The sequence below is a fragment of the Podarcis pityusensis genome, assembly GCF_964106645.2.
Source record: "Podarcis pityusensis genome assembly, chromosome: 17".
NCBI lineage: Eukaryota > Metazoa > Chordata > Lepidosauria > Squamata > Lacertidae > Podarcis > Podarcis pityusensis.
In genome coordinates, this window is record NC_138042.1 from 33,445,063 (window position 1) to 33,472,481 (window position 27,419).

Genomic DNA, 27,419 nt, shown 5'->3' on the forward strand with positions numbered 1-27,419 from the left:
TGGGTGATCCTAACCCTCAGCAAAGCAAAAAATAAAACCTTTAGCTTTGAGAAGGGAATGATGGTAACTACCAGGGCTTTTTTTCAGCCAGAGCTCACCAGAGCTCAGTTCTGGCACCTCTCAGATGGGCGCCATTGCCATTCTAAGAGAATGAGGGAGGTGTTCGTGGTGAGTTCCAGCACCTTCTTTTCTGGAAAAATAGCTCTGGTAACTACGCGGGTGGCGCTGTGGGTTAAACCACAGAGCCTAGGACTTGCTGATCAGAAGGTCAGCGATTCGAATCCCCGCAACTGGGTGAGCTCCCGTTGCTCAGTCCCTGCTCCTGCCCACCTAGGAGTTCGAAAGCACATCAAAGTGCAAGTAGATAAATAGGTACCACTCCGGTGGGAATGTAAACTGCGTTTCCATGCGCTGCTCTGGTTTGCCAGAAGCGGCTTAGTCATGCTGGCCACATGACTCGGCCAATAAAGCAAGACGAGTGCCGCAACCCCAGAGTCGTCCACGACTGGACCTAATGGTCAGGGGTCCCTTTACCTTTTAACCACCAACAAAACAGGTTTGCTAGATATAAGAGAGGCTTTCCCAACTTCTCAGTCACTGGAAATTATGGTCGTTGGCTCCAAGGAAGCATGCGATTTGAAGATTTCTCTGCCTGTTGAATTGGGTCAGAAGGAGGCAGAAAAAACACTACAGTAAATATCTCATGCTGGCAGGCAGGGAATGATAGATGGAACACTGGAATTTCTTTCTTCTGGATCAGATGAGGAAACAAAGTAGCTCACGCTCCATATCTCACACTCCCTGGCCCTCTTCATGGTGGCAAACCCCCAATTATAGAACCCTCTCCCACTTCAGATGCAGTAGAGTCAAAGTCTGAGCACCTTCAGAAACACTGTAAGCATTCCAGGCTGGTCTTTGGGATCCAGCAGTAATTTACCAGAGGTTGAAGAAGCGTCATTGAGATAGGTACATGAAATCCTGATTTGTGCAAGTTATGCATCTAAATCAGGGCTTTCCACACTTTTGGTCTCCAGCTGTTTTTTGACTACAGTTCCCATTATCCCTAGCTAGCAGGATCAGCGATCAGGGATGATGGGAATTGTAGTCCAAAAAGACATCTGGAGACCCAAGTGTGGGAAACCCTGATCTAAATACACACTTTCAATTCGCATTGAAATGAAAGACTTTGAAAACTGAACACAGATTGTTTGGGTGATTTGGAATAGAAAGCATATGGGGTTTTGATTTTAAAAATTATAATTATTATTTTGCAGCAATCTATTTATTTTTAAATTGCCATTGGAATCATTTTCATTTCTGATTTATTTGCTTAATTAAAAAAACCCAATCACATTCTAAGGTTAAATGAGACAATAATAGCTAAAATACCTGATTGAAAGCATTTGCCCTGGTATTTTGTGTTTGAAAAAAATTGTTTCCTACTCCATGGATCTTTGCTGTTTAAGCATTTCTTAAAATTCATGTCAATTACTATTCTGGCCAGTGCCTACACAATCAATATGTTCTAATCACTGTCTACTTTGTAGATATTCCTAATTATCCAGTAAACCAAAATTGACTTTTGTATTATACTGAGTAAACAATTTCTGATTAATAAACTCTCATTAGTTATTTTTAAATGGTAGAGGAACATAGTATCAAAATATTAATCTGATTAAATCTCTTTTGTAATGATGGAAATGATGCAAATAAACCAATTTTTCATCTTGACATTTCTGTCATGCCAATGTTTCTGTCGCCTTTAAATTTCCAACTGTTAGTTTCACAGAGCATTGAAATGACTTACTGGTTTATGGCCAGGCTTCTCCAATCTGGTGCCCTCCATGCATTTCAACACCTACCAGTATTCTGTTGGGGCAGATTGAAAGTCTTCTTGGTAATATATAAAAAGCCCTAGAATAACTTTAGGTCAGCCTAGTTGAGGGACCACCTTGTTCCGGAACTACAGCTAAGCTGTTTGCTGCTTGGGATTCATTTTCCAAACCTATAACCATTTTCACACTCAGAATAGCATCTTTGAAACTCAAGCAAACGATGGTGGAGGAAACCTGTGATCGTTCATCTCATGCCAAAACCTGTGCCATATTACGATTCAGTCATTTTCACATGTGCAATGCAGCCAGCAGTGATTTGTCCAAAGTCATGAGCAGACAACACATTTTATATTTGCAAAACAATTTATTGTTGTTTTTCTGTTTTGTTTTCTACATGGGTACTATTTCTTTTCTTGTTGTTGTTGTTTGAGTCTTATCTTACTCCATGCACTCGTATTATGCACTTTTTATTTTTCAATGGTGTGTGTGTGTAACACATTTTTTATTTGCAAAACCAGTCAGATATGGGTTTGCTTTACCATATCACTCTCAAAGCAGTGGCGTAGCGTGGGGGGTGCAGGGGGGGCCGGCCGCACCGGGCGCAACATCTGGGGGGCGTGCGCTCGCACTCGCAGCTCTCTGCCCCTACTAAAATCCACAGGTTAGGGGGCGCAAATTACTTGCCTTGCCCCGGGTGCTGACAACCCACGCTACGCCACTGTCTCAAAGTGAGACCCTGTACCAGGTCTTTGAGATTTGAATCTTGGAACAATTCTAGTTGGCCATGTGAATTTTTAGCAAGAGCATTACATCCCAATATATCCCTTCCATTCAAGTTTGTAATTAGTGAAATTGAAGTCTCTTTATAAATAAAGACAGGCATAGTTAAAGTGAAGCAACAGTGGCTTGTTTTCCTGTGATGTGAGTCTGTTTTCATCCCAGCTTTACAGTTTCCATGACAGACAGACATATGTTTATCCATTATTCCTTATTCCTCCTACCTAAAGAATAAAGTTTTTTTTAATGGTTGCAAACTTACACAAGTAATAAGGGTGTTGATGATGCTATACCTAATGCCCAAGCAATGTCATCCATAGCCAGATTTTTCTACAAACCTAAACAAGCCTTTCTATCAGCACTGGGTTGCCATATAAACCAGAAAATTCCGCTAATGTCTGCAGGGTGGGGTAATAGTAAATATAATAATAAATGTCTGGGATCTCATCTGTTCCCCGCTACACAGCCTCCTTGTTGCCTCCTAGATGGCAATTTCAAAAGCCTGCTCATCCACCACTTCCGATCAACCAAAAAAGGCTCAACAGCTTTGGGGATTATTGCCCCCCAAAAGCTCAGCAACTGCGTTTGGATTTTCTAAGGTTACTGCTGCACACAGGAAATAATTTGTACAGCTGATTGCTTCAGTTTTGGATTACTTGCAACCAGAATGAAACCTTGTGCCACCAAGGTAGCAAGTTGAAAGATCAGACACAGAAAATACTGATAAGTCCAGTTGGGAAAGATTTCCGTTCTGATTATTATCTCGCAAACAAACAAGGCAGTATAGCTTATAAGAAGTGACAGCACTGACTTGGCTGCATTGAGATGAACCTCCAGGCGAGGGTTGTGGAAAATGGTTGCATTTTGTTCCAGGTTTTTGGCATGCCTGAAAAGAGTATTGAGAATTGGCACAGAAGAGGCAATCACTATCACTAGGGGAACAGAACAGCCCAGGATAATGGGGAGGAGTTTGTAAGGCATAGTCATATGCACGAGTATCAATTTTTGCTTTTTGTAGTCGTTTGTAAAGTTAAAGTCAGAGGGAAGGCTGAGGAAAGTCTGGTTGTTCAGATTGTCGGATGCTTGGGACACTGTTTTAAAAGTCCAGGTGACTAGGCATGTTGCTCCACAGGAAGCCAGCACAGAACCAAGGAGGAACCAACGCACAAGGCTAGAAAATTGTAGTTTCACCCTCAGCAAAAATGACTGCTTGATGTTGACAATCTTCATGCAGTAGAAAACACTCAGCCAGGCAGTGAACCAGAAGCTCAAAAAGCTTGCGGCAATATCGAGGGTGAATGTGATTTTTTGCACCATGTAAAACTTTCTAAAGAACTCCTTCCAGATGAGTGAAATGAAATAGTCCAGAATTAGTGAGGTGCAGAAGCAAAGGTTGGACAGCCCCAGGCTGGCCAGAATTTCATCACTGGGCATCAGACTTCTGCCTTTCATCCAGTCGGTAACATTCACAACAACAATAAGCCCATTGGTGATAAAAACCAGAATACAAAGAGCACCTGAAACAATGAAGTAAAAGGTTATAAATAGAGTGATGCGATCCATCTGGTTTTCAGACCTGGTGGATCCCATATTGAAATTGAAATACTTTATTGTCATTTGTACAACTTGTATACAATGAGGTTACATGAGCACCCCCCACTCAGCTCAATTAGTCTTAATTCCCCTCGTTTACTGACGCACACCCACCAAACCCGAAAGTCAGTTGCCCTGTTGTTATCTTTTCATTCAGCAGCCTAACAGCCCAGGGATAGAAGCTGTTCTCTACCCTGTTGGTGTGACGAATCCTGCTTCTAGATCTTCTGCCCGAGGGCAGGAGATCAAGAAAGTGCCGGCCAGGGTGTGAATCATCCCTGAGAATTTTCCTCACTCTCCTGAGGCAACGTTCTTCCGCTATTTCATCCAGCGGATTCATGGGACAGCCCATAATATCTTGTGTTGTATTCACCACCCTCTGTAGGCACTTCCTATCAGCTGATGTCAAAGCAGCGTACCACACCGTGATGCAGTATGAAAGGACACTTTCTATTGTGGACCATAAAGGTGGTATCTGCATCAGCAAGAGAGAAATGGGATCTTGTTTGCTCTGGAAATGGTTAGTGCAAAGGCTTTAATTGAATTCAATCAATTAAGTGGTGAAAGAAGCATAACTCAGACCAATCAGTCAAACAAAGGCATATGTCATGGGTACTGCCAAACAAAGTCATCCTTCACTGGAATAAGTAGCTTCATAAGTTGTTTGTTCATGTTAGTTACAAAAGTCCTCCAAGTGGCAGCCAAGTCCATTGGTTTAGCATTCTCCTTCAAAACCTCAAGATGATGGCTGAATTTTACTGAGACAGCTAAGAACAAAGTTTTCTTATACAGTGGAACCTCGGTTGTCAAACGTCTCCACTGACACACGTTTTGGCTTTCGAACACTGAAAACCTGGAAGTAACTACTTCGGTTTTCAAAATATTTTCCAAAGCCAAACGTGCCTCGCTGCTTCCTTTTTGAGTTTCCCTATTGTATTGAGGATGCGGGTGGCACTGTATGTTAAACCACAGAGCCTAGGGCTTGCCGATCAGAAGGTTGGCAGTTCAGATCCCTGTGACGGGGTGAGCTCCCGTTGCTCGGTCCCTGCTCCTGCCAACCTAGCAGTTCGAAAGCACGTCAAAGTGCAAGTAGATAAATAGGTACCGCTCTGGCGGGAAGGCAAACGGCATTTGCGTGAGCTGCTCTGGTTCACCAGAAGCGGTTTAGTCATGCTGGCCACATGACTCGGAAGCTGTACACCGGCTCCCTCGGCCAGTAAAGCGAGATGAGTGCCGCAACCCCAGAGTCGGCCACAACTGGACCTAATGGTCAGGGGTCCCTTTACCTTTACCTTTATTGTACTGAGGCTTCTGCTTTCAGTTTTCGTTTTTCGGGTGTTTCAGAAGTCGAACTGTCTTCCGGAACGGATTACGTTTGAAAACCAAGGTTCCACTGTACCATCAATTTACATTAATGACATAAACATCCTTCCATCCCTGTGTTACAACCTGTGTAGTTGCAACTAAAAGGAAAATCACCAAAGGTTTTATAGAGAGGTCAGCACTAATTCCTGAGAAAATAGAGAGAAGACACCATTTGGGGTTTAGGACTGGTATTGAGGGTCAATAATGATTTCAGTTTCCTTAAGAATTTGTGCCCAAAAGTAGCCACATGAGGCAACCCTAGCATTTGTGTCAATAACACCCACATCCCCTTCAACATGTCCAAATATTTCTATCCTGAATCTGTGCTAGTCGCATAAGTGTTGAGTACCCTTTATGGACTGTTTCCAGGAAATTATCTCAAATACGGGTCAATAAAGAAGAAAAGAGCTTAGCGTACCAGATTTCATCCCAAACAATTTCGTCAAGGGTTTCACTCCCTACTCTGCTCCTCACACCAATTGTAAACTACAGAAAGAGGGGAACTGCAAGGCTAGTAACATTTAATGCAAATGAGAAACGAGCCCTTCCATATAATATTAGAATGAAGATTATTTGTGATGATGCCCAAGAGATGAAGAGTACCTGAAACAATGAGGTAAAAGATTCCAAGTAGAGAGAGGTGATTCATCTGGTCTTCAGACATGGTGGATCCCACAGAAATGATAGCTGTATTCGTGGAAGATACAGGGAATCTTGTTCACTCTGAAAATGGTTAGAGAGGAGGTTTTAATTTGTTGAAGATGAGCAAATGACCAATGCAAATGACCAGAGTTCTCCAATTATTGTTTCTTTAAATGGCACCTGTGGCAACCAAACAAAAAAACCCATGCCTCATAGAAATGTAACACAATACCTTAGTCACTTTTCTGATATTTCAGGGCAGTCAACAAGCCGTCATGATTTTATTTTTAGCAGAATAATTCCTTCATTCCAAATATTCCACAAAGGGTGTAAAATTTCATCTGAGGCCATTTCATCTGGAAGGCAGAGAACAAACGTTTAATGACTTCTTTGGGGTAATGGTCTTCCCAATCCCATCCAACGTTGGGGTGAGAAGGGGAGAAGACTATATGTCATGATGCTCCTGTTTCAAATTCAGAATTTTAATATCAATTTTATTTATCATTTATCATTAATTATTTAGGAGATATATGCCCCACCTTTCAATCAACTGATTCTCAAAGTAGTTTACAACAAGTTGTAAGCTCCCCCTGCACCTTTGGACTGGGAGAACCCTCACACATACATTCACAAGTTACTGTGACTTATTAATGAGGCGAGGACACAGTTCCCTTCGGGTCCACAGTGAGAGTTGGAGCCGAGTGCTCTTTCTGTGAGGGACTGAGAAAGCAAAGACCTTGCAGCTGTTGGGGCCAAGCTGGTTTTCCCTTTGCCTTGATGTTCTTCCATATGACATAAGGGGATTCAAAGTTCAAACTGCCAGGGGCAAGCAGCGGTTCCTTGGTAGTAAATGCCAGCAGCAGGGTCTTACCTCTGATCTTAGTGCTGTAGTGTCACAGCACTAAGATCAGAAAAAATCTGTTAAGTTGTGGGCGAACATATCAGATGACACAGCGATTCTTCCAAAGCAGCTCTTTATTTGTAAGCTGGAACAGAACTGAACTCAGGAGCTCAGTCAGCCTGCTTATATAGAGCTCCACTAGAATGCAACAGTAACCATTTTCTGTAACTAGCCAATCACTGAATGTCACTTTTGATCCTTCATTTGCATACAAACTATCCAATCACTGAACATCACTTTCGATCCTTCATTTGCATACAAACTATCCAATCACTGAACGTCACTTTCGATCCTTCATTTGCATAACTATCTACAGTATCCCCCTGCTGGCCCAGGGTGAGAACTTCAGTACATAACAAAATCCTCTGCCTGCTGACTTTTAAAGAGCAGGCCAGAGGCTTATCTCTAGTCTTAGTGCTGTGGTGGTTAACACTAAGATTGGAGATGAGAAATCCTTTCCATTAGCAATAAAGGCTTAGGACTGAACAACAGATCACAGAATCTGCCAGTATATGGTGTCAGGTGACTGGCAGGTGGATGTGGTTTGCCCCAAAAGGAGATACCCAGAAAAATAATTATTTCGGAACCCAGCAAGATGAATATTAAGTTTGGTGTGTTTCCCTGCAGGGTTCTTTTTATCATCTACATTGAACTTCATGAGTTGTTTTGGCTCCTTGCAATCTGCTTTAAAAGTTCCTCAGTACTTTGCGTAAACTTTGCTTTCCTAATTGCCCAGGTGTGGTCAAACCGGGACGTGAAGATGCAAAGAGCAGAAGGATTCTGTTTCCAGTTTTCCATAACCATTCCCATAAGACACTTAAGCAAATGACTGTTGTCAAAACAGAACATGGCTTATAATCAAATGAAGAAGTACACAGGAAAATCTCTGGAGATCGGTTAGGGTTTTTATTACGATGGAAAAATGTCTTAGGATAATCACACTGCATTTTAACTTTTATTATTTATCATTATTTAATTGTCTATGTAATAGAAAGCTTGTGCTGGAACTTTGTGCTGGAAAAGTTATCAAGACCAGTGGCTTATCAAATAAATTTGTAGATGATGGTGACAGGACAGGAGATTAATGTTTCCCATTACTTTGAGGCATTTGTGGGAGACATTGGAGGGACGCGGGTGGCGCTGTGGGTAAAACCTCAGTGCCTAGGACTTGCTGATCGTAAGGTCGGCGGTTCGAATCCCCGCGGCGGGGTGAGCTCCCGTCGTTCAGTCCCAGCTCCTGCCCACCTAGCAGTTCGAAAGCACCCCTAAGTGCAAGTAGATAAATAGGTACCACTTTATAGCGGGAAGGTAAATGGCGTTTCTGTGTGCTGCGCTGGTGCTGGCTCGCCAGAGCAGCTTCGTCACGCTGGCCACGTGACCCGGAAGTGTCTTCGGATGGCGCCGGCTCACGGCCTCTTGAGTGAGATGAGCGCGCAACTCTAGAGTCGGACACAACTGGCCCGTACGGGCAGGGGTACCTTTACCTTTTTCTCAGTGGGTTTTTCCCTGTGGGTTAGATCTGGTTGTCTCCCACTCCCATCCTATATCCCTATATCCTATATCCACCACACGAGCATGGACGCCACACACTGCTTCATGGTAGTGTTGTTTCTGCCCTAATAGGGAAAACCTTTGATCACCCCTTTGACAAGCAAGTCCAACTGATCCAAAACACAGCAGGCAGATTACTGGCTGCGGTACCACTTGGAATTTATATTATATGAGTTTTAAAACAGCCGCATTGGTTGCCAGTTCTTTTTCAGACCCAACTTGAAGGTGATTGTGCTACTACTGAAAGCCCTAAATGACAGAGGGACCACATGTGTGAAATATCACCCCTCCCTATAGGCAGTGCTATTTTTCTAGAAAAAGAGGTGCTGGAACTCACCCTGAATACCTCCTGAAATATACTCGGAGTCCTGTAGTGATTTCATGCTCTTTATTGCAGCTTGTTTTCCCAGTAGTGATGTATGGAAATGAGAGCTGGATCATAAAGAAGGCTGATCACCGAAGAATGGATGCTTTTGAATTCTGGTGCTGGAGGAGACTCTTGAGAGTCCCATGGATTGCAAGAAGATCCAACCTATCCATTCTTAAGGAAATCAGCCCTGAGTGCTCACTGGAAGGACAGATCCTGAAGCTGAGGCTCCAGTACTTTGGCCACCTCAGGAGAAGAGAAGACTCCCTGGAAAAGACCCTGATGTTGGGAAAGATGGAGGGCACAAGGAGAAGGGGACGACAGAGGACAAGATGGTTGGACAGTGTTCTCGAAGCTACCAGCATGAGTTTGACCAAACTGCGGGAGGCAGTGGAAGACAGGAGTGCCTGGCGTGCTCTGGTCCATGGGGTCACGAAGAGGCAGACACGACTAAACAGCAACAACAATTGCAGCTTGTAAAACAGTGATTGAATTGGCCCCAAACCTACTTGCCTATTGTTCTAGGATCCAAGCTTAGTACATAACGCCTTCCTTGTTCTCTTAGAATGGCAATGGTGCCCAACTGCCCCCCCCAAAAAAAAGCTCAACAACATTTGTGTCCAGATTTTCACTTTTTGAAATATGGCAACCCTACTTACTGCCGAGTTTTTATGTTTTCATCATTTTTGTGTTTTGTTTTGATTTAAATTTCTTCTATTTTTGGTCTGACTCAGGTCCTTTTCTCCCCCTCCCCCAAGATTTTATTAAGGTTTCCACAATACAGTAAAATAATATCTTGAACGAATAAAATCAAAAAGACAAAAAGGAAAGGAAAGAGAAAAGAACACAAAAAGATCAAGAGTAAAAAGAAGAAAAGAGGAAGCAGAGAGAAAAAGAACATGAAGAATAACAACAACAGTACAGTGGTACCTCGGGTTAAGTACTTAATTCGTTCCGGAGGTCCGTACTTAACCAGAAACTGTTCTTAACCTGAAGCACCACTTTATCTAATGAGTCCTCCTGCTGCTGCCGCGCCGCCAGAGCACGATTTCTGTTCTCATTCTGAAGCAAAGTTCTTAACCTGAAGCACTATTTCTGGATTAGCGGAGTCTGTAACCTGAAGCGTATGTAACCCGAGGTACCACTGTAATCCTAATAAAACACAAAATTATATCTAGCCCTCTGTCATAATTATATCTTAATCTTCAATCCACATACAAAGCAGTGAGTCTTCCCAGCTCTCGCCAGAAGACTCTCCCCCCTCCCTCAGCCTCACATCCTTAGGAAAATTCTCTCTGATTTGTCTCCCACCCATCACCTCTCTGTATGTCCTTTTCTGATTAATACCACTAGCTCAGTAGGGCAAAGCCTTGAACCTATTTTAGCACTAAGCCACTGCAAGGACTGTACTTTCCCCGCCAACATACACACACATTGAGTTGCTCAACAGAAACCCTGGTCTGTAAGAGGGGAAGTTCAGCATGGGCATTTCTAAGAAGGCTGCTTGGTGTACGCATCCTCCGAATCATCAGAAGCTGCAGGAAACATTTAAGTCATCATTCTCCAAGCAGGCGCAAGACACCCGTGAAAGCCAAGTAGTGAGAAACAGCGTAACTGAGCCCCATTCGGGACAGCCACCTCTTCAGGAATAAGAAAGGGAGAAGCCCTGTTTTCATTCTGGTAAGCTTATTTTTTGTGTGCCCTGACATGGCGATGCTGTCCAAGGCCTTGCAAGAGCTCAGAAGTTGCGTTGGGGCCCTGAGGTGTGGGTGCTGAGCACCCGCAACAAAAATTTTGTGGGTGCTCAGGCACCCAGAGCCCTCTATAGTTTGGCGCATTTTAATCATGGGCATTTTTACATTTCAGATGTAGCCAGTGCTGGAGACATACCTGAAGGTTTCAACGTGTGTGCCGTACACAGAGGTTGCCTCCTAGGTTTGTTGTGGCCAGCTTGCTGGGGAAAATGAAGTGGGATTGCATAGTTCCACTCATGATTCTCTTAGTTATTAAGCTAATAGGCACTTCACTGTTCCTTCTCTATGGTGAGTATCATGCTGAATGTGAACTTTCAGTAGAGTCTGCTTTGGCAGACCTGACTGCCATTTGCAAAGAGTTAGTTTGCTCTTTTTTATTATTGCAAACCTTCATTTAGGATTTTTAAAATAAAATCAAGCAGTTGTCAAAGACAAAGAGCATAAACAGCTTGCAATTTGAAAGCAACATTGCAAATCAAAATTGGATTTGCAGGATAGTGCAGTTTACCTATAACAAAGGGTGTTGTGCGCTCCATATGTTGTTGGACTACAACTCCCATGATCTCTGTCCATTGGTCATGCTGGCTAAGGCTGATGAGAGTTGTAGTCCAGCAACATTTGGAGAGCACCACATCAGCTACCCCTAAGACAGGGGTGGAGAATCATTATTGGCCAGCAGGTCCAGTTCCTTGTCTCCCCATCCCCTGTCAGGGGATGACGTCAGGTGATGCTGCACTTTGAAGCACTGATTGTTGGGACTTCAAAGCACAGCACAGCAGTTTGAAAGCCCCTTTAGGGTCTAAACTATAACATTATCCAGAATTAAGGAGGGCTTGGCCTTTTAGTCCCGACAATATATAATTTTTTTCTGGTGAAAATCCTCCCTCCTCAAACTGACATGGGGAAGATATTCAAGGGCCATGTGTCTGGACTTTAAGATTTGTTCTCTTATGGATAAAATGGGGATTCTAATCTGTATTAGATGCCCAGGAAACTAATGTGGGACATAGCCAGTTCTATTTTTCTAGAAAAGGGGGTGCTGGAACTCACTGTGAACACCTCCCTTGTTCTCTTAGAATGGCAGTGGCACCCACCTGAGAGGTGCCGGAACTGAGTTCCAGTGATTTCTGGCTGAAAAAAAGCCCTGGACATAGCAATGTGATTTTTAAATTACTGAAATTAAAAAGTAAATTGAAAACACATTCTGGCCAACTCTTGATCCTGTAATATGCTGCTGCTTGGGGAAATTATCTCTGCTGTCCTGTAAAGAAACCTTGCCCTAGCTCTGATGGGTTGTATCAAATTGTTTTGTCTTGTGGTTGCCTCTGATCAAACAGCTTTTTGGAAAAGATAAAGAAGTGTACCAAAACAGTTTGGAAAATGGTAAAAGGGGTGAGTGAAAATAAGCTCTTCTTAACTGTCATTTGAGATTAATGCAAACTGTCATCAGATTGCATTAAGAAATGATGACAGGATTTTCTGTTTTTTTCATTTTAAATATTTTATTAGGAATTTAAACAAAACATATTATCTTAAAACATATCATCCTTAATTCCCCCCTATTTTCCCCCTCCCCCCATAAAACAACCCCTCCCCACCCCCTGACTTCCCTCAGTTCCTGAAATATACTCAGAGTCGCAAAGTGATTTCATGCTCTTTATTCAGCTCATAGTGGTGAGGAGGAATGAATAAATGTCCCCTCACAGTATCTGCTTTATATACATTATTTACACAATGGGCTGCACATGATTGGCTAATTCTGGAATTCTACTGTAAGCCAATCAGGTTGTGGATTCACTTCTATCTGGAGCAGGATTGGGTGGTTCCTGCCAACCAATCATACTGCTGCATTGTTCTAGGACCAATCAGACTGCTGCATTCTGAATCCTATTGTTCTAGGACCAATCAGACTGCTGCCTTTTGGATCCTATTGTTCTAGGACCAATCAGACTGCTACAGTTTGGATCCTATTCAACTCAGTACATAACACCCCTCCCCTCTAAGTTCCAGTCCTGCCCGGGAGGTCGCATTCATAGTCCTCAAGGTATGCCGGCGGCCTACGTGTGCGTTGTGGCCTGGGGTGTTCCCTGGTCCGGGCTCCGGGTTCTGGCTCGTGTTCCAAGGATGCTGGCTGTGATGCGGCTGTTTGGTCTGGTGCAACCGGCTCGCTCAGTCGTGGTTCTGGTTCCGGTGTCCTTTCGGCCTCACGGGTCCTCTCTGTATTTACTGATTCTGCCTCTCCTGCTGGCCCCTCCTGCTCTATGGGCCTCACTGCCCCGCTGTTCCCTTGGGACTCCTCTGACCTGTCCTCCTCCTGGTTTTCTCCCGGGAATCGTCGCCGTATCTGGTCGCAGTGGCGGCGCCAGCATTGCCCCCCATCCGTTAGCACCTCGTACGACACGGGGCCAGTGACCCTGGTGATTGTGGCGGGTACCCATGCTGGGCCTGCCCCAAAATTCTTTGCGTACACTGGGTCCTGGGCCTCGAAGGTCCGGGGGTTCCTGCCTTCCCCCACCACTACCTCATCCTGAGCTCTATCGGGGTGAAGGCGGTCCAATCTGATTGCAAGGCGCCGACCCATTAGTAGTTCAGCGGGGCTCCGGCCAGTCGTTGAGCTGGGGGTGCTGTGCTGTGCTAGAAGGAATGTGGCAAGGCGGTACTCCCAGTCCCCTTGCGTCATGCGGCGAAGGGTGTCCTTGGTGGTCCGCACCATGCGTTCTGCTTGGCCATTGGTGGCAGGGTGGAACGGCGCCGAACGGATGTGGCGGATGGCGTTCTGCGCTGTGAAGGTTTGGAATTCTCCTGACGTAAATGCAGTCCCGTTGTCTGAGACGAGAGTGTCAGGGAGCCCGTGGGTTGCAAACAGCCTGCGTAGTACCCGGATGGCTGCGGACGTGGAAGTGGACGGTACCAGTGCGACTTCCAGCCATTTGGTGTAGGAGTCCACCACTATGAAGAATGTTTTCCCCTGAAAGGGGCCAGCGAAATCCACATGCAGGCGTGACCATGGTGCTCGGGCGGACTCCCAGGACTGGACTGGGGCCCTTGGGGGATCTGGGCGGGATTCTTGGCAGGCCTGGCAGTGTTTGACCCAGGCCTCTATCTCTCCATCGATCCCCGGCCACCACACATAACTCCTGGCAAGGGCCTTCATTCTTACTACCCCTGGATGTGTCTCGTGTAGGGCTGTGAGGACCCTTTTGCAGAGGGGCTGGGGAACAACGACTCTGCTTCCCCATAACAGGCACCCCTTGTGGGCCGACAGTTCATGTTTGCGGGTTGTGTAGCCGGCGAATTCTGGCCCGGGGCTGCTGCTGGGCCATCCCCTCCACACCCAGTCCAGGACCCGGGAGATGACCCTATCTTTCTTGGAATGGTGTGCAACTTCTTGTGCCTGAATGGGGCGGTCGGGAAGCAGCTCCAGGCTCATAACCTCTTGTGCAGGTGCTGGGTCAGGGCCTGTTTCCGGTAGTGGTAGCCTGCTGAGGGCGTCCGCATGGCCCATCGCCTTCCCAGGTCGGTGAATCAGTGCATACTGGTAGCTGGCAAGGAAAATTGACCACCTGAGGATGCGAGGAGACAGCACTTGGGGGGTCTGCTTTTCGGGGGCAAACAAGCCAAGCAACGGCTTGTGGTCAGTCACCACGGTGAAGGGCCGCCCGTACAAGAAATCATGGAATTTTTTTACTCCCTTTACGATTGCCAGACCCTCCTTGTCGATTTGCGAGTAGTTCCGCTCGGTTGTGTTGAGTGTCTGGGAAAAGTACGCCACCGGTACCTCTCTTCCATCCGGGAGTTGGTGCCCCAGGACAGCTCCAATGCCATAGGGTGAGGCGTCGCATGCTAGCACCACCGGCAGCCTCTCGTCGAAGTGTGCCAAGACCGAGTTTGAGACAAGCAAGTCCTTGACTGCCTGGAATGCGGCCTCCTGGCGCTGGCCCCACACCCAAGGGGCCCGCTTGTCCAGGAGTCTGTGTAGGGGCTCCGCTACCGCCGCCTTGTGGGGAAGGAAGGAATGGTAAAAGTTCAATAGTCCCAAGAAGGCCTGAAGTTCAGTCTTGCTCTTGGGCGCTGGGGCATCACAAATGGCCCGTACCTTGTCCCCAGTCGGGTGGACCCCTTCTGCGTCCACCATAAATCCCAGAAAGTCCACCTGAGGCACTCCTAGTAGACATTTTTCCCGCTTCACCTTGAGACCCGCCGTCTGGAAACGGTGCAGAACGGTGCGGAGGCGGTCCTCAAACTCCTCTGGTGTGGGGCCGGCAATCAACACATCATCGAAGAAGGGGGTGACGCCAGGAATCCCTTTAAGGAGAGAGTCCATTATATTCTGGAATATGCCTGGTGCCACGCTGACACCGAATTGCAGCCGCTTTACCCTGAACGCTCCTCTGTGCGTCACAATCGTCTGTGCCTCTGCTGTGGCCTCATCTACTGGCAGCTGTTGATATGCTTGGGCCAAGTCCAGCTTGCCAAAAATTTTCGACCCAGCCAGGGTGGCCAGGACATGGCTGACCACTGGCACTGGGTATGCGTGGGCCGTGAGGGCCTTGTTTATGGTACATTTGTAGTCTGCGCAGATGCGGACCGAACCATTAGGCTTGACGGGTGTGACGATTGGGGTTTCCCAGGGAGCATTAGGCACCGGCTCCAGCACTCCTTGCTCTACGAGTCGGTCCAATTCCTCGTCTATACGGGGTTTCAAGGCGAACGGGACCCGGCGGGCCTTGAGCCTGACCGGTCGTACTGCGGGGTCAAGCTGTAGCGCAATGGGGGGGCCCGTATACTGTCCCAATTTCCCATCGAAAACCCCTGGAAATTCCTTGCATATGGCGTCCACGTCCACTTGTAAGCTAGTGTGGTTCACCCCGGTGACAGCTAGCCCCAGTGGTCCAAACCATGCCAATCCCAGTAAGCTAATGTAGGGGCCCTTGACCACAAGCAAGTCCAGTTGCCGCGTCCGCCCTCGGTATTGCACCCTGAAGGTCCCCACCCCCATTGTGGGGACCTTACGTTTCTGGAAGTCCCGGAGGGTGAATGGGGCCGGCCTGAGTTTGGGACCCCCAGTGGGACACAGTTTCCTTAAGGTCCTTGCCGAGATTATGGATAGAGTTGAACCCGTGTCAAGCTCCATGCGGCATGGGGCCCCCTCTATCTGTACCTCTACATAAATTTTCTCTACGTTGGGGTGGGGCAACTGGTATACCTGGAAGTCCGTGAGCTCCGTCGAGTTGCCTTGGTGCGTTGGGCCCCGGGACCTGGGGCTCTTGGATTGGTCATCTGATGCCTGGTGTCGGGTGGGCCGAGCCCGACACACCCGGGCGATGTGTCCCGATTTTCTGCACTGCCTGCACTCTGCGTTGCGGAAACGGCAGGTCCTCCTCTCGTGACTCTCCCCGCAGCTTGCGCAGTTCCCTCCTTCTCGTCGAGGCAGCTGTGGTCTGTGCGCTGCTTGAGTGCGCTGCTGTACTCGGTGCACCTCCTCCCTGTCGGATCCTGAGTCGTCGGTGAGGTCTTCATGGTGGACCCTCGGTTGGGATGGCAGGCTCGGCCGTGCCTCTTGGGTCGACCTCTCGGCAGCTTCTGTTGCCAGGGCCTCCTCCAGAGCGACCTGGAACGTTAGGTCCTTCTTAGCGTAGAGGCGCCGTTGCAGCTTCTCATCCTTCAGGCCACCGACGAGGCGGTCACGAAGCATGTTCTCCAGCTCTGAGAAGTTGCAGAACCGGGCGGCTTGGCGGAGAGAGGTCACAAACCCAGTTATGGTTTCCCCAGGGGCTTGCCGCTTTGCGTAGAAGGCATTTCGACGAGCCACCACTGAGGGCTGCGGCGAAAAGTGCCCCTTCAGCTGTTCCATTATTGTTTTGTATGGAACAGTAGCGACGTCTTCAGGCGCAAGGAGAGCCCGGGCGATTTCAAACGTCTCCTCTCCGCAGACGCTGAAGAATATCGCCCTCTTCTTGGCGTCTTCTTCGTCGGTGACCCCTTTGGCTTCTAGGAGGAAGGTGAAACGGGAGGCGTACGCTTCCCAGTCTCCAGATGCTGGGTTGAATGGCGAGAAGCTGCTGTTGGCTGCCATTCTGAGTTCCTTGTGCCCCGGAGCTGAAGCCTGGATACACGGTGCGAGGCAGCGGTGCGGCAGTTGGCGGTGCTGCGGTGCTGTGTGTGGCAGTCAGCTCAGCGGGATCCCATCCTCGTCGCCAGTGAAATATACTCAGAGTCGCAAAGTGATTTCATGCTCTTTATTCAGCTCATAGTGGTGAGGAGGAATGAATAAATGTCCCCTCACAGTATCTGCTTTATATACATTATTTACACAATGGGCTGCACATGATTGGCTAATTCTGGAATTCTACTGTAAGCCAATCAGGTTGTGGATTCACTTCTATCTGGAGCAGGATTGGGTGGTTCCTGCCAACCAATCATACTGCTGCATTGTTCTAGGACCAATCAGACTGCTGCATTCTGAATCCTATTGTTCTAGGACCAATCAGACTGCTGCCTTTTGGATCCTATTGTTCTAGGACCAATCAGACTGCTACAGTTTGGATCCTATTCAACTCAGTACATAACAGTTCCAATCTCCAAATTGTATAAATCCTTAATTTATCTGACTTATGACAGGATTTTATGGGTGAAAAGAACCCATCATCTCTGAACTTCTCCTCTGCTTGAACTTCTTTTGACTCTCCACAGAGCTGCACTCATTCTCGGGCAGAGCCAGTCCTACCATTAGACAGAGTGAGGCAACTTCTTTTGGAAGCGGGCACTGGGGGTGAGGAGCAGTGCCCAAGCGTTAAGAGGACGGTTCTGTGGGTTCCACATGGTCTGCCCTGGGTACCCTAACTTAGGCTTCTGTTGCGTGATGGAGGCCATTGTCCCATTGCTAGCCCTGAACGAAGGCTGCATAGAACACCATACACTTAAAGCACACTACTACCCACTGGAAGTGTGGTTTGTCAAGGGTGTAGCTTTGTGAAAGGTAAACTTCATTTCCCAGGATTCTTGGGAGTGCGGAAGCCGTGTGTTTTAAATATATGTTGTGTACACTGCCTAAGACTCAACTACCAGGTCAGTCGGCTTCTGTATGTGAAACTGGGGGTGGCCAGTCCTTTTTTTCTGTGGGGACGCAGGGGTACGCATACCCCTAAACATTTTGTGAATCTTCTACTTTTGTCCATTTACTGTATTTATTTTCCCCGATTCGAACTATAAAATGGTGGTTTTCTTGAGTCAAAATGAAATTACCCCGAAACATATTTTTTTAGGGGGGGGGGAGCACTGGGGGTGGCCATTTTGACCTTTGCCTCAGGCAGCAAAATTTCTTGAGCCTTCCCTGTTCTCATTTGTGTGGAGACACAGTTTCTGAGGAGTGGGAGGGCAGCAAGGCAGTTTTATCAACAGCACAGAGCTATTTCTTAACTTTGGCCCACATTGTGCAACAAACCTATGGCAGCGAAAGTCCTACTTCCTGAAAAACGGAAGTCTTCGTGACTTCATTAACCAAATGTCTGGTGTTTCCAAAGGAAGCGCAGGACAGTCTGTTGCCACTGGTGGTTTGTCATGCGATTGATCAGAGAGCTACCAACTTCTGCCTCATGAGTGTCGCTTTGTGAAGGAGAACCGGCTCCCCTGCCAGAGGATACTTACTTACGAACAAATAAGTTTCTGTCCTGCAGCTTCAGGAAAAATAAATTTTAAAAAATGCTCCCAGGGTGATTTTCCAATCATTAATAAAACAATTTAAACACTAGAAGAAGAATAACCCCAATGAGTAAAAGCAATAAGAATAAAACAACAGAGTATCAGCAACTGAGATGAGGTGTAACAATTTAACTGACTTTTAGGGTAGAGAAAAGGAAATAAAAACCACCGCCTAGTTCAGGAATAATACACAATTAAGCATGCACAATTTTAAAATTGCCTCTGTCTTTCCCACTTTCAAACATACTTGGAAATAATGGCTTTGTTTATTACACCATTTCACAGACGAAATGTTTTATTTTATTTTATTTTAAAATACATACCTGTGCATGCCCACAGTGGGCTTCAGGTATCTAGAGCATCTGGGGGGCGGGGAGTAGTAAACAAGGGGAGGGGACAACAGCACACAGCAGAGACAATGTTTATAAACAATGGCCATCACGATACAGTATGAGCACAAATCACCCAACTACAAAACAACATGCATTGTATGCACCAGACCAGGACAAATATACAATGTTGATTCAAGGGTACTTTCCCATTTCATGTGGGCAATGGTGAGGACCAGCAAATATGGAGCAGATTCGCACCAGACACCCAACATACATTTAAATCCTGTGACTTCTCCCCCCCCACACACACACGTATTCTGGGAACTGCAGTTTCCCCCTCACAGGGCTACAATTCCCAGTACCCTTAACAAACGAAGGTTCCCAAGATTCTTTGAGGGTTGTTGTTGTTTAGTCGTTTAGTCGTGTCCGACTCTTCGTGACCCCCTGGACCAGAGGACGCCAGGCACTTCTGTCTTCCACTGCCTCCCGCAGTTTGGTCAGACTCATGCTGGTAGCTTCGAGAACACTGTCCAACCATCTTGTCCTCTGTCGTCCCCTTCTCCTTGTGCCCTCCATCTTTCCCAACATCAGGGTCTTTTTCAGGGAGTCTTCTCTTCTCATGAGGTGGCCAAAGTACTGGAGCCTCAGCTTTGAGGGTAGTCATGTGCTTTAAATGTATGGTGTGTGTCTGCCTGAAAGTCCCTTGGATGACTGAGTGTTTGCCCTAAAGGATGTCCCATCATCCTCTGTAACTTGTAGGGGTTCTTTGGCCAAGGTGGAAAGCATTCACTTAAAGCAGAAAATCTGAAATGTACTGCTCTGAAACATCCTTGGGTGGATCTACACACAGCGGAAAAAACGCTATAAATAAGTCATAAATTAAATCGCTATAAAAGAAAAAACGCTATGTAAAATCTCATAGAAAAGTTTTGTGCTCTACAGTGCCATCTGGTGTTGCATTTAAAACGTTGTTTTTTGACTAACGTAGTTGACTCCCTCTGTTCGGGTAATAAATGTGCTGAGTTCACAGGTTCTTATGAGTCTTTTTCATTCAGCTTCACAGATCTTCTTCCAAGGAGACCCCATTCTCACCCCATCAGGAGTAAAAGATGGTATGTAATAAAACAGCTCATGGGGGAAATGGGAATTTCTGCTCCTTTGTATATATTAAATCCAGTCGTCTCCTGTTTCTCCTAACTTCTACAGGCTGCCCCATAAGATGGGTACTTTATGCTGGCAAATGCTACTTCTTTTCTGCCGAAGAAAAAACATGGAATGACAGCCAGGAGGACTGTGCTCAATCAAATGCTCATCTTGCTGTTGTCAACAACAAAGCAGAATTGGTGAGAAGACAGGACTGCTTTGCAAAGCAACAAAAAAATAAGCATGGTGTTCTGTGATCGAATTATTGGCCTGCTTTCATAAAATAGTTCACAGTTGCTAACTTTTCAGGGCTAGACAAGACATGGTACCATTTGCACAACCAGAATGAATGGCATGAATAGTTTAGATTTGTTTTAAAAGGCGTTCCCTGTGAAGAAAAAGGGTTTGGCTGTTAAACCAGGCTTAGAATGGGGAATAGGTAAAGGTAAAGGGACCCCTGACCACTAGGTCCAGTTGTGGCCGACTCTGGGGTTGCGGCGCTCATCTCGCTTTATTGGCCGGCGTAGTTTAACCCACAGGGGGTCTCCTAACAACACTCATTGGTGCCGTGGTCTAAACCACAGAGCCTAGGGCTTGCCAATCAGAAGGTTGGCGGTTGAAATCCCCGCGACGGGGTGAGCTCCCGTTGCTCGGTCCCAGCTACTACCAACCTAGCAGTTTGAAAGCATGTCAAGTGCAAGTAGATAAATAGGTACCACTCCGGCAGGAAGCTAAACGGCGTTTTCGTGCGCTGCTCTGGTTCGCCAGAAGCGGCTTAGTCATGCTGGCCACATGAGCTGGAAAAACTGTCTGCGGACAAACGCCGGCTCCCTCGGCCAGTAAAACGAGATGAGCACTGCAACCCCAGAGTCATCCGCGACTGGACTTAATGGTCAGGGGTCCCTTTACCTTTAACAACACTCAGCACCTTTAAGAAACTACAGCTCCCAGAATTCTTTGAGGAAAGCCATGACTGTTTAAAGTGGTATCATGGTGCTTTAAATGTGTGGTGTGCATACAGTCCAACATTTTTCCAGTGAAAATAGGGACGTCCTATTCCATAATATTAATTTTACTATTTGAAACCCCACCCATCTGACTTGGATACTCCAGCCACTCTGGGCTGCTTCTAAGATATATAAAAACATAATAAAACATTAAACTTTTTTTTAAAAAAACCAAACCCTTCCTTCTACAAGGCTGCCTTCAGACGGCTCAGGGGTCAGATAACTCCATACCCTCCGACATTTCTCCAATAAAAAGCAGGACATTCTGGGTTCAAATCAGAAACTGTGACAGCTTCTGTAAATCTGGGACTGTCCCTGGAAAACAGGGACACTTGAGGTGTGGATGTGGCTTGTGGAAAACCACACTACGCTGCTTGCCCAAGGACCCCCTGCTGTAAACAAAAATTGCCCTTTTCCCTTATGGGGTATCCAAGAGCCCATATAGAGTCCTTAACATAGGTTCCCTATTGGGTAGGAGAAAATAACAGAGGCCAACCAGAGAATATTGGGAAGCAAAGCAGCTAGTAAGCTTGATCTTTATTGATCTGTTGCAACAGGGTGCTCCCCTCACACGCAGGAAAGGAGGAGGACCCAGAAAAATATTGTGCAAGGCCTTATAAAGAATTTTGAAATTGCCACCCTGTAGATCAAGACCACCCCCAGAAACATCACAGAAAAAGGCAGTCTAAACAGAAATTTAAATGTTGTTTTTCTCTTGTCCTTGTTTATCTCCTGTCTGGCAGGTTACTTGATTAGATTGCCTGGGGAGCCTGGCCAGTCTTTTGTAATGATAAATACTTAGTTCCTGGGCCAGGTCACAGGCTCACACCCTATTCAAACACACACATACCCTTAAGACAGGATTTGTGAAGGAAAAGACAATGGGGAGGCTTCTCAACTTTGACCTTGGAGAGAAAACATTTGCTCAGTTTAGGAATCAAAATGGCTTCAGGTCGGTCTTCCTGTGCTGATCTATGTACGTGCGGTTATGAACATTACAATATATCTAAGACCTCAAACTTCCTATCACACCCCAAAACCAGAAGACATCCTTGCTAAAGACAAGAACCACCACCGCCCTGCCCCCCATTACTGCATTGCATTCGCATATCAGAGCTCTTGGATTTCACTGTGTTTTCTCTTACTTATTCTGCAAATGCCTCCTATCCAGATGTTCCTGTTCAACAGAACAAACCATTTTGAGTATTTCATTGGCTTAACACAGCAAGGTTCCAAGGGATTGTGGAGATGGATTGACAACAGAGCGTATGACCCTGACGTGTATGTTTATTATCATTCTAGTCATTTGTTGTTTGTCACAAAGTGATGGGGAGGAAAGCCTCTGTTACTCAGCTTTCTTTCCCCCTTATAGTGATACCTCGGTTCTTGAACGTAATCCGTTCCGGAAGACAGTTCGAGTTCTGAAATGTTTGAAAACTGAGGCGCAAAGGGCTGTCTGCAAATGGAATTGAGAAAATTGGGGGGGGGGGGATGCAGCGGAAGCCGTTCAACTTCCAAGGCGCATTTGAAAACGGAAGTGTTTACTTCTGGGCTTTTGGTATTCAGGTTCTGAAACGTTCATCAATGGAGATGTTCAAGAACCGAGGTACCACTGTTGCAACTGGTGGACCATAACACTCACCCACCTTACGTGGCTGTTACAAGGATTACGATGACGCACAAGAGACCTTCAGCTTTTTTAAAAAATAGCAGAGTGGAGGATAGATCTCATAACATAGTCTCTGGGGATCCTGTCAATATGTGTGTATGCAACAGGGAAATGATCGCGCCCATTTTTCAGAGTGTTAATAGTATACAGTGGTACCTCGGGTTACAAACGCTTCAGGTTACAAATGCTTCAGATTACAAACTCCGCTAACCCGGAAGTAGTTGCTCCGGGTTGCAAACTTTGCCCCAGGATGAGAACAGAAATCGCGTGCCAGCAGTGGGAGGCCCCATCAGTGAAAGCGCGCCTCAGGTTAAGAACGGTTTCGGGTTAAGAATGGACCTCTGGGACGAATTAAGTTTGTAACATGAGGTACCACTGTAATGAGCACTTCTAAGCACTTAGGCATTTGGGAGAGATGCTGGATGCATCTACTGAACACATCCTGTCCCTGCAAACAATATCATGGCCAGTGTTCATCAGGGCCGGCCCAAGACATTTTGGCACCTGAGGCAAACCACAAAATGGTGTCTCCCCTCCTCCTTACCAGGGAAGAAGGGGTGAGTGAAGATCTGCATCAGGAACAAGTGAGAAATAAAAGATCTCTATTGAGATCCGCTGCCCCTGTGGGTCCTGCCGCCTGAGGCAGTCACCACCAACTTGCCTCATGAGTGTGCCGGCCCTACAGGTGGTAACAATTTTTGTTCAGTTACAGATGGGTAGCCGTGTTGGTCTGCCATAGTCGAAGTAAAAAATTCTTTCCTGTAGCACCTTAAAGACCAACTAAGTTAGTTCTTGGTATAAGCTTTCGTGTGCATGCACACTTCTTCAGATACACTGAAACAGAAGTTACCAGATCCTTCTATATATTGAGAAGGTGGGGAGGGGTATTACTTAGAAGGGTGGTGGGAATCGGAGATTGGCAGATAGCTGAGATGAGCCTGTTGACGACTCTTAACGACTGTAATAGGTCTTACAGGAAAAGGCAAGGGGTGAGAAGGTGAGAAATGGCTTAGTCATGTATAATGAGATAAGAATCCGATGTCTCTGTTCAGACCAGGTTTCTCTATTGTTTTAAGTTTGGTAATGAGTTGTAATTCAGCAGCTTCTCTTTCCAGTCTATTTCTGAAATTCCTTTGTAGTAAAACAGCTACTTTGAGATCTTGTATAGAATGTCCTGGGAGATTGAAGTGTTCTCCTACTGGTTTCTCTGTTTTGTGATTCTTGATGTCAGATTTATGTCCGTTTATTCTTTGGCGTAAGGTTTGGCCTGTTTGTCCAATATAGAGAGCTGAAGGACACTGTTGGCATTTGATGGCATACACAATGTTAGACGATGAGCAATTAAATAGTCCCGAGATGGTATGTGTGATGTTGTTGGGGCCAGTAATGGTGTTGTCCGGGTGTATGTGGCAGCAAAGTTGGCATCTGGGTTTATTGCAGGCTCTGGTGCCAGTGTCCGTGTTAAGTCTGGTTGTAGTATTATTGTGGGTTAGGAGTTGTTTAAGATTGGGTGGCTGTCTGTAGGCAATGAAAGGTCTTCCTCCCAGAGCTTGAGAAAGAGAACTGTCATTGTCCAGGAGAGGTTGTAGATCTCTGATGATGCGTTGAACTGTTTTAACTTGGGAGCTGTATGTGATGACTAGTGGAGTTAATCTTAAACAACTCCTAACCCACAATAATACTACAACCAGACTTAACACGGACACTGGCACCAGAGCCTGCAATAAACCCAGATGCCAACTTTGCTGCCACATACACCCGGACAACACCATTACTGGCCCCAACAACATCACACATACCATCTCGGGACTATTTAATTGCTCATCGTCTAACATTGTGTATGCCATCAAATGCCAACAGTGTCCTTCAGCTCTCTATATTGGACAAACAGGCCAAACCTTACGCCAAAGAATAAACGGACATAAATCTGACATCAAGAATCACAAAACAGAGAAACCAGTAGGAGAACACTTCAATCTCCCAGGACATTCTATACAAGATCTCAAAGTAGCTGTTTTACTACAAAGGAATTTCAGAAATAGACTGGAAAGAGAAGCTGCTGAATTACAACTCATTACCAAACTTAAAACAATAGAGAAACCTGGTCTGAACAGAGACATCGGATTCTTATCTCATTATACATGACTAAGCCATTTCTCACCTTCTCACCCCTTGCCTTTTCCTGTAAGACCTATTACAGTCGTTAAGAGTCGTCAACAGGCTCATCTCAGCTATCTGCCAATCTCCGATTCCCACCACCCTTCTAAGTAATACCCCTCCCCACCTTCTCAATATATAGAAGGATCTGGTAACTTCTGTTTCAGTGTATCTGAAGAAGTGTGCATGCACACGAAAGCTTATACCAAGAACTAACTTAGTTGGTCTTTAAGGTGCTACAGGAAAGAATTTTTTACTTCAATTTTTGTTCAGACACACTAGGATACAGGTGCTGTAGAGCACAGTATTAAAGTTACCAGTTTTGGACTTCCAAAATCCTGCACCTAGGTGGGACCAGGGATAGCAAAAGGCCCCACATTTAAAAACAAAAACAAAAAACATATATTTATACCCCAGCCATGTTGATCTGCCATCAGCTGTCCTGCCTTCCTTGGCTCAGCAAGTTCTGTGCAGGGTGACAGTGAAAGGGACCACGCAGACAGGAGCGCGGCAGTCTCCCAAGCGGCGGCTGAGGCTAACAACTTGCAGAAGTATAGAATTGTAGAATCATAGAGATGGAAGAGACCACGAGGGTCATCTAGTCCAAAACCCTGCAATGAAGGAATCTTTTGCCCAGCTTGGGGCTTGAACCCACAGCCCCGAGACTCAGAACCTCATGCTCTACCGACTGAACCTGCTAATTTTCACTTCTCTCCCCTTCACAGATTGAATATCAGAAGTAGAATTTATGACTGTGCTGTGCTTGGATTACACCTTGTCACTTCAGCACCTTGCTCCGTAGTAAACCGCTGGATTTGTGAGGAGAAGGCATAGTCGCTCTCCTCTGTATGGGAGATTCTCAGCAATGTGGAATTAAGACTCTTCACTCTGCTAAGGAACTTTGGACCTGATTCAGTTCTTGTTACGCATAACCCTGGAAAGGGAAGTGTGTTCTCTCACACATGAAGACTTTTATCCAGTCAAATATATGAGTGGCCCAATAAACACTGCAAATACCGTATTTTTCCGTGTATAAGATGCCCCCGTGTATAAGACGGCCCTTATTTTGAGGGACTCCAAATTAAGAAAATGGGGGGAGATCGTCTGTCCCCTCGCCAGCAGAAGCCGCCAATTGCCCGCCCAACTGCCGCAGCGACAGCCAATCAACACCAGCCCTTGCCAACATGCCCAATAGCCGCTGACAATCTCCGGCTCACAGCAGCAGCCAATCCCATGTCCCCCCTATGCACTCTCCATGTATAATATGACCCCCAATTTTAAACATAATTTTAAATGGAAGAAAGCTTGTCTTATGCACAGACAGTATACTTCCAGTTGCACTTCTGCACTGACATGAATGAGCCGCGAGTGTGTAAATCTGCTTGTGTCTTTTGATCTTCCTTGCCTTTCTTGCCACAATGGAAGTCTCAAACAATTCCCCCTGTTGCTTGTTGGTCAGATGATCTCTCTTGCCTTGCCACATGTGAAAGACACTTTCTTCTACTCAGAAAAGAGAGTTCAGGGAGTTTAGAGAACAAGACTATATCCCTTTCCTGAGACCAGTCATGCAATAAAACCTCAATATCCACTTCTCCTAACCACTCAACGCAGAACTTCCTATATTTCGAGACAGAACATTTTCTTCCGCTGTTGGAGGGGGAGTCCTTCATTTGTCCAAAAGCCACTACTGTTTTGGAAGATTACCAAATAACGGCTTCCTGTGTTAGCAAAACATGTTAATTATTGTATTGCAACTTGCATCTGAAGACTTAAACATTTATATGACTGTACACACCTGAAGTTTTTAATGTTTGATGCTTTGCTGTATTATTTTATATTCTGTTGGAAGCTTCCCACAGTGGCTGGAGCAACCCAGTAAGATGGGCAGGGTACAAGTAATAAATTATTATTATTATTATTATTATTATTATTATTATTATTATTATTATTATTTTCTACATACACATCTTTTCCATGCTGGTTGGCCTTGCTAGAATAAATTGTTGGTTTATTCAGCCTCTTATCTATATTGGAATGAGGGAGATCAGAGGCGAAAGAGGAAACATGGCTTTGGCCTTTAGGAAGCTGTGTTATATGGAGTCAAGCCATTGGTCCAGCTACCTCAGTGTTGTCTTCAATGATTGGCAGTGGCTTTCAAGGGTTTCAGAGAGAGGACCTTTCCAGCCAAACTTATAGATGTTGGGATTGACCCTGGTACCCTCTGCTTGCAAAGCATGTTCTGCAGCCCTTCCCCAAACTGACTCAACCTTTAATGGACTCAGCTCTTCATTACAAGCGAGACTTGACAAATTTCCGTTTTCTAAACAGGACATGGGAGTCCATCTCCTTCTGCCTAACCCCCAGTACTTAAGAAATTAATATCAAAGAAATCTTGATCACACAAGAAACATCCTATCCATGTGGCTGAAATTTCTTTTAACTCTTTTTATTGTTGAATTTTAAACTGTGGCCACCCTCCATAGCTGTCAACCGTCCCTTATTTGGCGGGACAGTCCCTTATCCCAGCGCTGTGTCCCGCTGCTGTCCCTTATTGATGATGTCCCTTAAATTTCCCGGGTTTCAAAGGAAGCAGCTCCTCTCCCTCCCTCCCTCCCTGCCGGCCAG

At 45.9% G+C, this 27,419-nt stretch overlaps 1 protein-coding gene and 1 long non-coding RNA gene across 2 annotated transcripts in view; one reads left to right on the forward strand and one right to left on the reverse strand.

The window, feature by feature from the left end:
* Positions 1-108: 108 nt before the first annotated feature.
* LOC308466354 overlaps positions 109-27,419 on the reverse strand; it is an 89,164-nt gene continuing 61,853 nt past the window's right edge. The window contains exons 2-3 of the long non-coding RNA XR_013980791.1: positions 535-777; positions 109-204 (exon numbers count right to left, since the gene is read on the reverse strand). This is a non-coding gene — a long non-coding RNA (uncharacterized lncRNA). The remainder of the gene's footprint in view (positions 205-534; positions 778-27,419) is intronic.
* LOC308466279 (C-type lectin domain family 5 member A-like) lies at positions 10,506-26,715 on the forward strand. The gene is made up of 6 exons (XM_080987040.1): positions 10,506-10,711; positions 10,898-11,073; positions 19,874-19,930; positions 20,025-20,161; positions 22,140-22,249; positions 25,520-26,715. Exons 2-6 carry the CDS (start codon positions 10,995-10,997, stop codon positions 25,626-25,628), a joined length of 492 nt encoding a protein of 163 aa, XP_080843166.1. The 5' UTR covers positions 10,506-10,711; positions 10,898-10,994; the 3' UTR covers positions 25,629-26,715.

Coding starts and splice junctions, on each gene's coding strand:
- LOC308466279 (XM_080987040.1), top strand. CDS start 10,995: ATGAAGTGGGATTGCATAGTTCCACTCATGATTCTCTTAGTTATTAAG. Junction 19,931..20,024: donor CCCATCAGGAGTAAAAGATG/GTATGTAATAAA, acceptor TAACTTCTACAG/GCTGCCCCATAAGATGGGTA. Junction 20,162..22,139: donor TCAACAACAAAGCAGAATTG/GTGAGAAGACAG, acceptor CCTCCTATCCAG/ATGTTCCTGTTCAACAGAAC.